This window comes from Alexandromys fortis, unplaced genomic scaffold (genome assembly GCF_014885135.2).
Source record: "Alexandromys fortis isolate MF-2015 unplaced genomic scaffold, M_Fortis_MF-2015_v1.1 scaffold_2_1_26212458, whole genome shotgun sequence".
Taxonomy (NCBI): Eukaryota; Metazoa; Chordata; class Mammalia; order Rodentia; family Cricetidae; genus Alexandromys; species Alexandromys fortis.
Window position 1 is genome coordinate 18,139,482 of NW_026067930.1, and position 16,623 is coordinate 18,156,104.

A 16,623-nucleotide genomic window follows, 5' to 3' on the forward strand; every position below is an offset into this window, starting at 1 on the left:
ACATCATCAAGCAACCCCTCCCAAAGGAAGACTGGCTACTCAATTGCATTTTTATGATCTAACCTAATATTATCCAATTCAGCATAAGCAAATTCTTTAGTAAGTGGGAAAACTAAAAATCTATTTGGTGGCCCTTCATAGACATCTAGATTATCAGGGAAGCTATGGCTTTTTGTCATGGTAGCCTTACAAAGAGCTCTTTAGTTATTGACGTCTATAAATTCCTCCTTTGTCTACTACTGGCTACAAGCTGCCACAAAGAGCCCCCTGTTTAACTGCATTTCTCTGGTGTCCCAAAGTGAAAAATCACCCATCAGTGCTCCTGAGACGTACAGGCACATTTAGGTTTAGAAATCATTTTTTAATATTTAATTAGTTGTGCACATAGAGTACATTATTACACATGGTGTAATTTAAAACACAATTACTATTAAGTTATAATTATAAAATATAAATAGGGGAGAATAGAATATGTATAAGAGATTGCAGTCAGTGCCTCATATGGGGTCTACTACAGACAACACCTTTTAAGAAGAGAAATTATGCCAATCAAATAGTCTGACTCTAGGGATGTAATTCAGTCAGAGGTCTTGGTCTGATATCCACGAGGTCCTAGGTTCAAGTCTCTGGACCACAAACAAAACCCTGTGTGTGAGAAACAGTCCATTTCTGTTCACGTTCTGGCAAGAGTTCCTCGGACACTCATTCTGCTTGTTGGACTATGTTAGACACTGACGTGGTTTTGAATGGACGCCCATGCTATTGTGTTATCCTAGGGAATTTATGCTATCTAGAGAGGCAAGACACAAATAAACGGAAAGGTAAACAGATGTGACTGTCAACAACCAAGCTGTAAACGAGCATTTAGTTGTCTGTAAAAGACGGGGTGGAAGATAGGAAATTCGTTGTTGTGAAAAATTTCACTTCTCCAGTAATATGGCTGGTCACCTTTGTGCACTACTGTCAGGGACTTTTTAGATGCACCATGCCTAGAATGAAGAAAATCACAGTAGTGCTCAGTGATTGGGCCCTGAGTCCCACTCCACCCCACACACTTAAATGAGTCCATCTACTCATCCTTGCTTTTGTTGATCCAGCATATCCTTATAATTCTATATTTTTACACTCTCTGAAGAACAATTTCAGAATGGATAGTCAAGATGGAGAATATAGTAAGAATAGTCAGAGTCCTTTTTAAAAATGTTACTAGTTCTACAATGACTAAAACGAACGAGAGCCACTAATTAGCTGTGAATGCCCTGCTGTTAAAACAAAATCCTGTAGACACTGTTCTTTTTTGTGGGTAGTGATTGAAAGGAATTGGATTTCTGTGCTAATTAGAAGTCTCCCAGACTTAAATTCCACTTTAGTAATGTAAAAATTCTTTTAGGATTGTTACATAAATAATGACTAATAATTAAAGGGAAAACCACATTACTGATGGTGAAAATAGTTTTAAAATATACAAATCTAACCCAAATCATAGACATTAACCACTTTCCTAGGCATAATGTTGAGAAACTTTGTAAGAATTTGCATTTTCTTGCATTAATTTGTATACATGCAGTTTTGAATTCCAACAACAAACCACTTAAGTCACAAATAAGGTACTGAATATTACAATATTCAAATCCTAAAACGTATTTAGATAATTAGCTAGCCTGGTGCCTGAAGCATTCTCTTTATATTAGACCAGAAACCTACTGCCTTGAACATCCATGTTTGCTTAAAGAATCACCATCTATCTATATGTCTGTCTGTCCATCCATCCATCCATATCATTGCTACATTCCCTCCCTTGAAACCAGCTGAATGTGTATCAAAGGAATCTTCCCCGTAACAGACACACAGTTTCACTTCCTTATCTACTTACTGGTGCAGAGTTTCCGTTGGGTCCTCTGGATCTGACCATTCTCCCCAACACTTCCACACCATCCGACGTGATGTTGGCGGATGCGTTGATTGCCTTCTGGCCCACTTCCTTACAGTCAACGACCACTTTGGCCAAAGTCTTGCTGATAACAACATGGAGCTAGGTAAAAGAAAAGATGATTTAGAAAGTTGTGTAATCGTTTAACTCATTGTTAAAAATCAGAGAGAAGGGAAGGAATTCTGTCTCTACATCCTTCGCTAGACCTTTACTGTGATGGCTCAGCACTCAAGAATCAGCTCGTTAAAATACTTCTCTCTGTTGTGACTTGAAAATGGGTCACTTTTTAATAGAGATTTTAGCTTACTTTTTTCTGGTGTTTTAAGTTAGTATTGTGTGTTATCATGGAATTTTATATGTGTCTTTATAGTTAGTCAGTTCTGATCTGTTTCCTTCCTCCATTGTCTTCTGCTGCTCACCCCAAGTCCTTGCAGCTGGAAGGAGCCTCAAGAGTGAAGGACACTTTCTTCAGTGAGGGGAAGGGAAGCACTGGAATACAAGTGAGAGGAAGCCCTTCATCTTAGGGTCTGATGCCGTTTTCTCAAACTACAATCTCAGACATGCAGGACACAGTTTCAGCAGTCACGGGTTCTTTGTGAGGATTTGGAAAAGGCAGATCTTTCAAACCTCTACGTAACCAGCAAGGGTAAGCATATTGTAGATAAACCAGGTAACCACACTGTATCCAAGTTCTCACGTAAAAATGTCTGGGCCCACTACACATTTTAATTTGAACTGAGATTGCTTCATGGCTACTAGTTACTTGTGGCAGATTAATGAAAGGAAAGTAAAATCCATACTCCAATAATAATTTTCCTCCCAGGGAAAGGTAACCACGGCAACTCCATGAAGAGGATTGGGTGATGTGAATCGAGGTTACAAAAGCTCAATCCGCTAACACCGTGCTCAAATCATGAGCAGATTCAGCTTGTCAATGAGGTGACATCTTTTATATTAAGACAGTTTAACTTTTCAGATTTTGTTCAATGTTGTTTTGTCCCAAGGTTAAAGAAAAGATGAAAGCACATGGGATCCTACCTATATTTATTTAATGTTTCAAGATACAGCCGTGTAAAAGCGATTCCAGTTAGCAGAGCAGTTCATTAGAAAGTTTTCCTCTCAAAAAGCAACTATTCATTAGTCAAACAGAGACCATTCCTTGGGAAATGCTGCCACATTACTTGCTTCTTGCTAATGTTGTCATTTACAAGAGTGGAAAAAGACTTCTGTGTGTCCTAGGGAGATCTCATATTAAATCTCATATATAAAGAGCATATTGCTTTACAAAGGACACTGAACCATTTTCAAAACTATTTTGTGTCTTTGGTTACACATATAAGAGGTTATTCCATTTATGTCATTACTAACACTTGAAAGCAGATTTTGGACTACATTTTATATCCAAAGTGTAATAGACATAGCCAATTCATAATCAATAAAGAACGAAGCTGCTTATTTAATTGTAATGCTTTGAACAAATAAAATCTGATCTGTGAGAACTGGACTTTATTGACATCTCCGTTCAATAGTTGCATGCTGTTTCAGTTTATCACAGAGTTGGCCTCTCCTTTTATTTTGTTCCTTGTTTAGTTTTACTAACGCATAAACCAGAGGGAAGTATTTCCTTATGCAGCTTTTAAAAATTTAAAGGTTCATACATTTAAAGTCAATCAGTAACAAACCTCACTTGTGGCTCCTTGAGTTCCGGTCAAGGAAATAAAGTCTCACACTGCCTAAGACACATAAAGAATTCCTTGAAGTGAGAACATTTGCTCACGCCTAAGCCACAGGTGGTGGTGACAATGACTCTTTTGGCACAGATGGATGCGGTAAATGCTTTTCGTCTCCCTCTACTCTTTTCCCTGGCTGCTTTGCAATGCTCTCCACACCACTAAGAAAAGCATCACACCAGGATTCCAGTGAATTTCAAAAGCCTGCGAATGGAACTTTTAATTAGTAAACCTTCACTTGTACCCTCTGCCTGGTCACACACACACTTTTCAGATAGGTATGCAAGCCTATCAAACAAGAAACAGTAAGTTTCCACATGTAATCCTTATTAATTATACAGTATGCCGTAAAGATACCAAAAACAACAACAACAAAAGCATAGAAAGTTCCAATTGGCTAGAGAAACGAGGAATTCTTTCTCCTTCTCTCTATGTACATGTTCCTAATGTGTGTAGTGTAAGAGAAAAACTTTGTGGAGTTGATTTTCTGCTTGCTTCTTTCACATGGGTCACAGGGATCAAACTCAGACCATTGGGCCTGTGATATCTGGAGCTAAGTGCATTTGCCCACTAAGCTATATGACCAGCCCCGCCAGCAATCTTTACTACATTACAAGCAATGCAACACAGAGCGCTGGTCTAATTCCTAATGCAGTGCTTTCTCCTCAGAGGGGGAATCGGGACCAAGTCTGTCACCATCTCCTGCAGCCTACCGTGAATGCACATTCCGGTGTCCCAGCTCAGAATCAAGTCCTGGAGGAAGTAATTCTTACTCCAGTTAAGTTCTGAAATTCTGAAATTCAAAGCTCCATGAATTTTAAGAAATATCTTTCTGAGCTGGGCATCATGGAACATTTCTTTCATCCCAGAACTCAGGAGGCAGAGGTTGGTGGATCGCTGAGTGTTTGAATTCCAGGGCAGCCAAGGCTATGTAGAGACACTGCCTCAAAAAACAAAACATAACCAAAAATAAAACAAAACAAATGAAAAAAACAAACAAAAACAATCGCAGACATACACACACACACACACTTTTGCTCCTCTTTCTAACAGAAAATGGAATTAAAGTACATTACATGAAGATCCTCACTAACCTTATGAAAGCTTCCATAGAACATTTTCCTGATGTCAGGTCCTTCAAAAGTAACAGTCTGAAAATCTCCAGTATAGTCATAGCTGAAATAAGTCAGAGTTTTCCCTCCATCTAGTCAAATAAAGAAAAGTCAAAATATTTCAGAAATGCTTAAATAGGTGAATAACTTTTTCCTAAAATTTAACTTGACAGAAAATAATGAATTCGTCATTTTAAAATCACATCTAAAACAAAATGAGGGGAATGAGACACTGAACAGTCCTCAGGTGGTTACAGGCTTTCAGGTGGCTAAAGTACTTGACTCCATGACGTGACGATGGTGAGACCAGGAACCCACATGTTCCCTTCCCTTACACCTCTCTGCCTAAACTCTTAGACACATCATCTCTGGAGAGAGGTCATCAAAGCTCAGAGTAAAAGAAGATGTTGAGAGAGGACATTATCAATAAATATTATGGAAGAAAAACTGGGCACTTTGCCTTACTAGCCCACTACAGACAGTTGCTTTCCCAGGACGTGACACATTCCCACACTGATGTCGGCTTTGTTATGAACACACAGAGGCAAGTGTCCTCATCTTCCGTCCTTTGTCTTATAAGAAATTTTCATTATTAAAACTAAAGATTTTTATATTAACAGTGCTTCCCCTTACTTACTATTCATCTGAGCCTAAGGTTGGCACAAAGCAGGAACTCAACAATGAGCATTTCTTGAAAGAATAGGTTAATAAGAGGAATGAATCAATGATTTCATATACATTGCATAAGTTATGTTACAACATGAGAGGGCAAGATGGCATGCCCCATGCGTGACCGTGTATGTAGCAAATGAGACACACAGAAATATACTTACTGTCTAAAATGATCCCAACCAGTGGGTCAGAATTTTTATTTAAAATCTCCCAAAGAGCAAATGGCTCCTGTGGAGTGTCAGGAAGAATCCGGAACAGGAAACTCATTGTGTAGTCAGAAGGCAGCCCTTCCGGATGCAGATACCTGAAGATGGAATGAAAATAATGCCCTCTTGTAACTTAAAAAAGTCATCCTGTGACCATAGAGACACATATTTTCACCACAGAAGCTTTGAAAGACAAAAGGAGACCGCCACCAATCCCCACCAGATCACTGTTTAGGTTGCCTGGCTCTCCAGATTTGGGGAGTTTTGCCCAGCTTCCTCCTTCCAATTCACTTCACTGCCTGTATTAGAGATGTACATCATGACATCCATGTTTTCCCATGGCTCCAGGTATGTAAACTCAGCTCATCTGGCTTGCATAGCAAACACATTTATCAGCTGAATCATCTCCCTGCCCTAACTGTGGATTTCATCTCAAGTCATGGGTGTCTCTAAACTTTCACTTCAGAGTTTCAGAGCTGTTTAGAGGCCTGAGACTTAGTATAAATCAGGATTCAAAAAACATATACTCCACCCTATTACCATGTATGCATCCATTATTTTTATATGTTTTCACAGGTGAAACCATGCTAAGCTTCACCCAGCATTATAGGATGGGTCTGATGGTTTATGTTAAATTTTCAACAGTTTTATGTTCTGTGTATAGATGCTTTATAGGTCTGTGAACACACATGTGTGTGCCTATTGCCCAGAGGAGTCAGAGGAAGTTACCAGATTCCCTGGAAGCGGAGTTACAGACAGCTGTGATCTGTTAAGTAGGTGCTGGGAATTGAACCCAGGTCCTCTGGAAGAGCAGTTACTAGCGCTCTTAATTGCTGGCTGAGCTACATTTTCAGCCCCAGGGCTGTTTTTAAATAAAGAACTATAAACATCATTTTCTCTAAACATCATAGAAAATCTTACCAGAAACTATTACAGTAAATTACAAATTGACATCATTTTTATATTGCGATATAATAAACATATAATTAACTTTAGCATCTTGCCAGGAAAACATACTTGGTTGGCTGGGAAACCAGAGCATCTTTGTGGATTTGATAGCATGGGAACAAATTGAAGGTGCCAGGTTCCATAGAAACTCCTTCCACTGCAGAAAAATCCTTTTCAACTAAACCAAACATTTCCATCATCTTAAATCCTAAGGTGGTGAGAGGGGATAGAAGAACAAACAGGAACTTAAATTATTTTAAGTTTTCTACTAAATAATTAAACACAGCCAGATTTACCCCAAACAAATATTAATCAATATTTGTATTTAAAATGTGACGATGATGAGGATTTGCTGAATCTCTAGATTGCTTTTGGTAGAATGGCGTTTTTACTATACTAATCCTACTCATCCACGAGCATGGGAGATCATTCCACCTTCTGATATCTTCTTCAGTTTCATTTTGCAATATCTTACGGTTTTTGCCCTACAAGTATTCACTTTTTTGATCAGAGTTACCCCGTGATATTTTTATAAGCTATTGTGAAAGATGTTGTTCCCCTCGTTTCTTTCTTAGTATGTTTGTCATTTGTCCGTACAAAGGTTACTTTTTTTTTTTAAGTTATTTTGTATCCAGCTACCTTGATTAAAAAGTGTTTATCAGCTACAGAAGTCTCCTGGTGTAACTTTTGGGTTACTGATATATGTAATAATATTGTTTACAAATAGAGATACTTTGACTTCTTCCCTTCCTATTTGCATCCCTTTTACCTCCGTAAGTGTTCCATAAGCAAGCTATAATCCTTGTAACAACAGAGGTTAGGTGTAGAGCAAGGGACTGAAGAAACAGATCTCCCTAGGAAGGGAGAATAAGATAGTTGGATGGATGCGGAGGGCAGGAGTGGGAGGACTGAATGGGGAAGCGAGGGAAGCAGGGAACAGAGGAGTTGGATACAGAGAGGAACAGCTACAAGTGAGGATCACTGGAGGAGTCATATGGAAACGTAAGGCAGTAGAAGCTTCTTGTGTGTGGGGTGGGACAATTGTCTGCATTCTGTCAATTATATGTTAAATAAACACTGATTGGTCAGTAGCCAATGGAATCTCACTGGAGACACCCTTGATTTTGTTAATTTGCATACTCTCTGTCATTTGGTTAGTTTGGATAAAGGTTTGTCTATTTTGTTGATTTTCTCAGAGAACCAACTATTTGTCTCATTGATTCTTTGTATTGTTTTCTTTGTTTCTATTTTGTTGATTTCAGCTCTCAATTTGATTATTTCCTGTCCTCCTGGGTGAGTTTGCTTCATTTTGTTCTATAGCTTCCAGGTGTTCTGTTAACTCACCAGCGTGGCCTTTTTCCAACTTTCTTTATGTAGTCATTTAGGCTACGAACTTCCCTCTTAACACTGTTTTTACTGTGTCCCATAAGTTTGGATATGTTGTGTGGTCATTTTCATTGAATTTTAGTCACTGGAGACACTCTTAAGGCCAGTCCCCATGTTCAATAGCAGATGCCAAAACATATGTCTTGTCAGAGATTCCCCCCCCCAAAAAAAACAACAATAGTAACAACGACAACAAAAAAAAAAACCTTACAAGTCCTTTGCATTTATATTAAGATATATTAAGACTTCTGTTTTTGTGGGATTCCTGTGTATACAAACGTGTGTGTCTCTCTTTGCTCCTATATGTGCTCCTTTTTCTCATGTTTGTTTTGTCCTATTTGTTCTTATTTGTTTGTTGTTGTTATCTTATCTTATTTTATTTTATTTGTTCTTTAGATGCCTATTTGTTCCCTAACAAGAGACAGACACAGTTTGGGTTTCTGATGGGAGGGCAGGAGGGAGGATCTCGGAGAAGTTGGGGACTGGGAAGCTATTATCAGAATATGATAATATTCAGTATATGAAAAAGTTTACTTTCAATAAAGGAAAATAGGAAACCTTGTGACGGTGCATACCTGCGAGGTCAATTCCATCCTTGTGCACCATTGGGCAGGCTGGAAAACAAGGCAAGGTGGGTGAAAGCCTAGCTCATGTATCTTCCTAGCATATGGTTTCATTGTGAAATTAGCACGACCTTCCCTAAGCATCCCACACCTGAACTCTAAAACGTCGCGGCTGTGGTTACCTAACATCCCGCTCAGACTAAAGGGCCACACCTTCCAAACCACTCTCCATTAAATCAAGGGTTGTCACTTGAAAGCACAAGTTGAGAGATGTTTTGATTAAGACATCTTTGAAAATGATTTTTTACATTTTGTTTGTTTTAAGACAGGGTCTTACTATGTAACCTTATCTGATACTAAGTCTTCCAAATTGGCCTCAGACTTGGGGCCATCACCCTGTCCCACACCCCTGTGTTTAATACAAACTGTCATCAATTTGGGAAGATCTTTATCAACATAAACCTCTAAAGGGAGGCGAAAAGACATTTACCTCATATACTCAAAACCATAGGACTTGCCACCTGTGTGATAAATAGCCCTGGGAGTCAAGATTGCTTCCTCAGCTCTAGATGGGTCCTTATTGAACCAGCATTAGCTAATTCAGATTCTAAACAACACCCAGGAATACAAGCTCTAAAGAACTAACTTGCTGATGCAGTTTCACAGACAAAAGTAATTAATTCATCTTCGATTTTCTTGAAGGCATCGAAGTCATCCACGAAGAAGACATGGCGTGCGCTGGGTTTGCTGCCAATCCGAACCAACTCTGAGTAATCAGCATCAGCCACACCAATGGCAAAGATGTTGTAACCTAGGAGCGACAGTGAGCAGCCTTTTGATTACTTTAATCTTCACAAAACACAAACAAGGCAAGAAGCTGGATGCCCAGATGTCTAAAATGTGTTCCTTTAGGAAGCTCATTAGGAGTGGCTAATTTATTTCGTACCATTCAGCAGAATTCTTCATGTGTGTATTTCATTATCTGAGAATTACTCCATCATCCGCTGAAAAAACTTTTCCATTTAAAAAAAAAATAAACTCAACAAACCAAGAGCCTTAACTGGTGCGTAAGTCAGAAAGGGTTCCCATTTGAGCAACATATTTAGAGTTGTATATTTTTATTAGTTATTCTGACATCTGAGACATGAGATGCTATTTTAAACAGTCATGGTTTGGTTTTGGTTTGCCATTGTTGTTGCGTTTTTTTCCCCCTTCAGAAGTACAACTGGAGTTTTAGCAGCCTAAACTGGGGCACCATGTAAAAATTGACACATACGTATTAAACTACTGTTGCTAGGCACATGGTCTCAGTTTCTTTCCTGTGACAAAATATCTTGAAAAAAGTCACTTAAGGGAGAAGGGGTCATAGCCCATCATGGCAGGGATGTCAGAGCAGCCAGAGCATGAGGGAACTGGTCACATTGCATCCCTCATCAGGGAACTGAGAGCAAAGAATGCCCATATGCTAATAAACTCACTCCTGCCTTTCAGGTCAGGGCTCAGACCGTGAAATGGCCCCACCCACCTGCAGCCTGGGCCGTCCCACCTCCATTAATCCTACCAAGAAGACGCCTCACAGGCACGTCCAGGGGCCAACCTAATCGAGAGCTTCTGTCATTGAGACTCCCTTTCCTGATGAGTCTAGAGTATGTCAAACTCACAGCAAACAGAAATCGTCATACATATTTCATATAACTGACTCTCCGCAGCCATCCTGCAAGAATCCTTACTTTGCAGATCAGGAGACAGGGAACTTTCTATAATGAGCCCCTTCCTCTCCTTGGCCCTTCCGGGGGGTGGGGGGGTCCTTCCAATAGTATGAATAGTAGCGTGAATCAATATTAGAGTTCCTTAGACAGGGAACCCTGTTGTAACGAATCATACATTGCTCTCCAATAAAAACATGTAATCACAGAACTGTGAATGTATGCAATTTCTAAAAAAAAAAACATATAATACATTGGGGGAATCTTTAATTAAGCCAATAGGAATGTGTGCTTGGTGCCAACATTGTTCTCAATAGCCATGAGGGTGCATATAGGAAATTACCATCGGCCTGCATCTCCCTGGAGATTTTGTTGACATCATCTTGTGATCTTCCATCAGTGATAACCACGATAACCTTCGGAATGCCTCTCCTCGTACCTGACTCTGCAGTGAACAAGGTATCGCGAACATACTTGATAGCTTTCCCTGAAACAAAGAACCAACAGTTCCATTTCACTCCTCATGTGCTTTCACGGACAGAAAAGGGCGGGACAGAGATGTTACATCGGTGAAAAATCCTTGTGTCTTGGGAGCTGAGGCTGCCACGCAAGGGGAAAGAACCTGTGAGGTATGTGTAAGGCCCTGGATTCCATACTCTTCACCAAAAGAAACAAACACGCCTCATAACAAAAGTCATTTCTAACGATTACAGTGAGCTTTGTTTGGCCGGTGTTTGTCTCTTTGGGTCTTACCGTGAGCTTTCACTGGCTATTATTAGGTAAATGTTTGTCTGCTTGGGTCTTACCTGTTTTAGTATTTCCTCCTTTGTAGGAAATGTGTCTGATTGCGTCAAGAAGTGTCTCTTTGGTTTTGTAAGCATCGAGTTTGAATTCTGTTCTGGGGTCATCAGTGAACTGAACCATTGCCACCTGGAGACACATGAAATCAAGTAACAGGGTGAAGATCAAAAGCCAACAGCTAAAGCCGAGTATATTCTATTTCAAAATCTGGGCTCTCGCTCATTGCTGCATATATTTTTCATACCTTAATTTTCTACAATTTGCTTCTATTCCTGAGGCACTACGGGACAGTTTTGAGTTGATTGCTTCCCTTTTGGGGGTGGGTGGGAGAGACAATGAGCTATGAATATCTGTTGGATGAATGAAATAGTTTCATATTCTCCATGATCCTTAGAAACGTGTGACCATGGCCTGGCCTCTGACTTTCAAGACTTCCATGCCCTTCAGTGCAGGGAGAATAGGATGTGTAAAGGAAATTCTCTGTCTTAATATAAAATAAATGCCACCTAATAGCCTTCCTACCATCTCAACAGCTCTTGCAGGGACATCTAACTTTTGGATGTTGCAGTATGAGGCTGTCATCACAAATGCACCATACATCTACAAATTGCACCATAGCAATCTTGAATGCATGTATTCACGAGCAACAGGTTGGACACACCTATAAAGATTAGCATCCCTTCATCACAGTACTTTGACTACATCCCCTGACAAGTAGCCACAGTAAGAGACTAAGAAGTAACTCCTGGATGCATAGGATAATGTAATGTTTGGCTGGTTAACCTTAGCTGATAGGATAATGTAATGATTGGCTGGTTAACCTCACCTGAGTTCCATCTGCACCAATCTTGTCCAGGGCTCCCACGGTGCTATACAGGAAATTAATGATCTTATTGAAATTGTCATCGCCAATACTCCAGGATCCGTCCACCATGAACACTAGGTCTGCCTTGGCTGCTTTACATACTGAAGACCAAGAATATGTTTTGAGTCAGAGGGAAGAGGAAAAGAACATCTTTATCAAGCCAGAAGACAGGTAGCGGATACCTTCCGGTCACTAAAGCGCTTTCCAAAAGGAAAAACTTAAGCTATTAAGATTCCCCATCCAGGCTCCTAAAACTTTATCGCCATCATTTCCCTTTGATGCCATTTGAGACTGAAAAGCTTCTGCTGAGCATGTGGGAACAGGGAGGAGAATCAAACCAGCCATCATGGCAAGGAATGAAAATGAGGAATGGGAGACATGGAGGCGAAAGGGACGCAGAGACAGAAGCAAGCAGCAAGCACTGGCTAATGGCCGCAGATGGGAAAGAAGTCTATGCAATTGCACTGTGCACCCTGTCTCCACCCTGTGGAGTCTGAATCAATACCAGAGGAGTAGAGTTAGGGAGGAAGCCATGCGATATGATGGAATCAGATAAACTACAATTTGGGCTGGGAATGTGGTGCCGCCATAGCTAGAGTGCCCACCCAGGATGCCCCAAACCTTCAGTTTGATCCCACTGCACAAAACTGAGCATGGTGGCCCATGCCTATATACCTGGCATTGAAGAAGTAGAGGCAGGAGGTTCACAAGTTCATGGTCACTCTTGACTAATGACAAATTTGATGTCAGCCTAAGCTACATGAGACACCGTCTTTTTAAAAATCTACAGTTCATTGGCAATAAGCCCAAGCAAACTTTAATTACTGCATTACTCAAAAATTCTTCCTATGTCCTTTTACCATCCACTGCCATGTGCCAAAAAAAAAAAAAGGTGCAATAATGCTAGTAGATTGACGCCATCATCGGCAGTTACTATGGGTACCATAAAAGGCCATACAGTACTATACCAAAGCTCTTCTCCATTGAAAGCCACCCTTCAAAGTCCTCTCTGAGCTGTTTCTCATGACCCAGTCCTCTTTCTCTCTGTAAGTTTTGGATCATTATGACTAACTATGTTTTATAATGAAGTACACAATTTGCTCTTCAGTAAAACATCTTCATCTTAGTTCAGTTGCATACAAATATCCTATGAGATAATTCGCCTTTCTCCCTTCTTAGAATCAACAGCCTGGATACGACTGTAGCAACTTCACCCCTGTCTGCTGGGTGAAGATAAATTATCTTCAAGTGAGGTCACACTCAAAGACAGTGAGGATCTGGCAAGCTTGCTTTCATGATCTCTGTGACCTACACAATTTTATAGATTCATAATCTGACTTTAAAGTTGAAAAGACTTATAAGTCTTCTAATTATAATAAGGAAAGTAAACAACATCCTATGTTTCCAAGGAAAGGTGAAATAAACATTGTTTCATCTCCAAAATAAAAGCAAAATTCATTTTAAATTTTACTAGTGAAACATTTGCTTAGATTAAAAGAAAATTCATCAACATGCATGAAGAAATTATATTTAGGATATAAAACTGTGTTTTTAATTTTCTTCTTTAATCCTTTTTTTCTAATTTTAAAGACTTACCTAATAAGTATCCAGTATAACTTTGATAATTAAAAAAAAACCTATACTCTAGGTTTTCAAATAAAAAGCCCAGGGCCAGACGTGGGATACCTCTTCTCTTGTTGTTGGCCAAGGGTGTCCTAGAAATCTCCAAAACAATACAGGCTATTCCTGTTGTTCTTGGCTGCCCACCAGAACTTGACAGTCAGACCCTATTGCTGAAGACACCACACCCTTTGGCCACAGGACATGGAGAAATCTGTATTGCCAGGAAGCTTCCTCCCTGCTGGTTAGCATTCACAGTACCAGGAGGTGCTATGTGGGCCTGCATTACAGGAAGGCCGTCAACATTTTTACCCAGCTGGGAATATTATGTACCATAACATGTGTGGATTCATGGGCTCATTCCTGTGTCTGTGCATGCAAGCATGTGGAGGCCTGAGGTAGATGCAGGTGTTTTCTTCAATGGCTCTCCGCCTACAGGGTAGCACCCTGCTATCACAGGGTATCTCCCTGGAGCTAGAACTTGACCTTTTTGTTAGACTAGCTGGGCTACAAACACCAACAATCTGCCCTAGGTTCCAGACATCTTACCGAGGTTCTGTGTTGATGCTAGGGTCCAAACTCAAGTCTTCCACGCTTATGCAGTGAGATCTTTACCAACTGAGCCACCTCCCTGGTCCAAAGTTATCTTTCCTAAGCAACGATTTTATTAGATCATCCTTCCCTTAAGGGAACTTCCTGTGCACCAAACTTTTGAAGGATAAATCCTTTATGTTGTCACATGATTCCCTTCGTAACTCTATCTTTACTCTCTTCTGTGTTTCTCATTAAAGCATTGATGGTTCTCTAAACACAACATGGACCAGATCACTCTATGCCTCTGAACGCTATTTATTCTGTTATTTATCTCCCAAGTGTAGTGGCATTTCACTTGCATTTTAATAAATAAAGCGTGCCTGAATATCAGAGTGTAAAATAGCCCCAGTGGTCAGCCTTACAGACCAGGCAGTGGTAACATAGACCTTTAATCCCAGTAGCCATACTAGTTGCTATAGAAACTGGGAGGTGCATTTACTTCATCCCAGTGGTGCACACCTTTAATTTCAGCTCTAGAAAGGATTATAAAACAGGAGGAGACAGCTCACAGTTTCAGTTTCATTCTGAGATTCTTGGAGACAGGATCGCCTTTTTGGACTGAGGTCGAGGTAAAAAGCCAGTGGCTGGCTGCTTTGCTTTTCTGGTCTTCAGGTTGAACCCCCAAATCTCTCTGAACTTTTAGTAATGGTGCTTCACTCAAGCTTGTTCAGAGATAGATGAAATTCTCCCCATTTATCCGTCACCAAGCAACGGAGCATTAATTCACTCTCTGGCTATCAGGATCCAGCGTCTCCTTTAGAACCCACGCCATTGACAGCATTAGCTGCCATAGTGCACATTTCTCTTATAATACTGAAAGTAAGGAGAGTGTAGCAGCTATGTGCTATGGTGGCATTCCTCATGCCCAACAGGAGAACCTTGAAAATAAATAGTAGAGGTAATAAATGCTTGCTAATGGGATAAAAAGTTATTGAGCACTACATCGTTGAGAGGCTTAAATAGTTACCGTGGCAACTCCAGCTGTTGAGATGAGAAAAGAACCTGGAGAGGCACTTGCGGGGTAAATTGGAGACCGTTCCCCTTCCATACACAATTATACACCAGCTTTTCACTTGCACTACGTAAGTATGTAACTATTCTTCCTTGCTGAACAGTCTTTATTCTGAGATTTTTTTCAATAAAATCAACATTAAGAAATTCTGGAAGAAAAAATCCATTCTGTGTATATAATTTATTATTAAGTGGGTTTGTTTTCATTGTCGTGGTTTGAAACACATGAATGTATGTTAAGAAAAAGAGTAGGTAGGACAATAAATATTGTGTATTAATACCCTGGTTTTCTTCTAAAATTAATATTATTTTTTAACGGTGTGTACTTGTACATGTGAGGGAGATATCCCAGGAAGCCAGGGGCGTTGGATCACCCTGGAGCTGGAGCTATAGGGTTGGGAGCTGCTTCATGGAGGGGCCAGGAACCAAACTCCGGTCCTCTGCAAAAGCAATGTGTGTTCTTTACTGCTGAGCCATCTCTCCAGCACCCGCTTTGGGTCCCCCCCCCCCAATGAACAACTAAAAGCAGCAGACATCTTGGATGGAGAATCACACTGCCCCTACTGTTCTCTTACCTTCCTTTGCTGGTGGAATGGTTGGAGCAAACGTTGGTGGCTCGGTCGGAAGTGGTTCTGTGTAGGGAAAGGACAAAGAGCGCCCATTAGTGATCTCATCACAGAGAAGAGAGGAAAGTGATATAGGAAATCTTCTATTCAAGGTTATCAATGATGTTGATAACTGGCTGCTTGGAGAATGTTATGACTGCTATAAACTAGTCACAGCCTGTGAAAAGGGGCTTTATCCATCCTTTCTTTGCACACCAAAGGCTTGAAGTGCCATTCAGCCCCGATTCAGTCTGCCCAGCAGGAGTCGATGTAATCAAACTGCCAACTACAAAGTGGTTCTGATGCTGATTTAAGGCAGAAATCCTAGCCTTCATTTGAGATATAGGTTCTGGCTGTTTTCACATACACAGTGAACTTCATTTCCATTCTGTCTCCCTAACCACTGACCATCAATCCTTGATCCCTGACACTTCTAACCCTTCCCATCCTGTGTCCCCATGGAGACCAGCTACGAATGAAATGTGGTTCATTCTATTCTGTTCAGTGTGCATCTCAAAAAAAAAATCTTTCAGTTCTGAGGCCCAAGAAAATAAATACTTCGTGTGTTCAGATACTTTCAACCTACACCATGAAGATGACCTGAGGAAACTTAGGAAGGAGAGTGGCAAAGGACCACGGAGCTGTAGTACCGTTAGGCAAGGATAAAGTAATATTTTATTTTTCATTTTCATTAAGACCTGACGCTGAAGATTTGGGGGGGGGGGACAGAAAAGCCTTGCTCTCCCAGTTTAATATTTGGGAAGTCACTCTACTAACAATGGCCATTCACAAAGGGGAACTTCAGCTTCAAGCAGCCAACAGCTGGAAGAGTTCGAGCTCTGACAGATGTTACAAAGAGAATTCCTTCATTAGA

General features: G+C 40.4%; 1 protein-coding gene across 4 annotated transcripts in view; it reads right to left on the reverse strand.

Annotated features, from left to right (window-relative positions):
- Col14a1 (collagen type XIV alpha 1 chain) overlaps nucleotides 1-16,623 on the reverse strand; it is a 185,925-nt gene that overhangs the window by 61,237 nt on the left and 108,065 nt on the right. For all 4 annotated transcript variants that reach the window (XM_050145067.1, XM_050145065.1, XM_050145068.1 and 1 more), the window contains exons 25-34: nucleotides 15,720-15,776; nucleotides 11,881-12,020; nucleotides 11,060-11,183; nucleotides 10,597-10,740; nucleotides 9,194-9,358; nucleotides 8,560-8,598; nucleotides 6,668-6,806; nucleotides 5,606-5,748; nucleotides 4,755-4,864; nucleotides 1,874-2,032 (exon numbers count right to left, since the gene is read on the reverse strand). In XM_050145067.1, coding sequence (XP_050001024.1) covers nucleotides 1,874-2,032; nucleotides 4,755-4,864; nucleotides 5,606-5,748; nucleotides 6,668-6,806; nucleotides 8,560-8,598; nucleotides 9,194-9,358; nucleotides 10,597-10,740; nucleotides 11,060-11,183; nucleotides 11,881-12,020; nucleotides 15,720-15,776 — 1,220 coding nt within the window. The remainder of the gene's footprint in view (nucleotides 1-1,873; nucleotides 2,033-4,754; nucleotides 4,865-5,605; nucleotides 5,749-6,667; nucleotides 6,807-8,559; nucleotides 8,599-9,193; nucleotides 9,359-10,596; nucleotides 10,741-11,059; nucleotides 11,184-11,880; nucleotides 12,021-15,719; nucleotides 15,777-16,623) is intronic.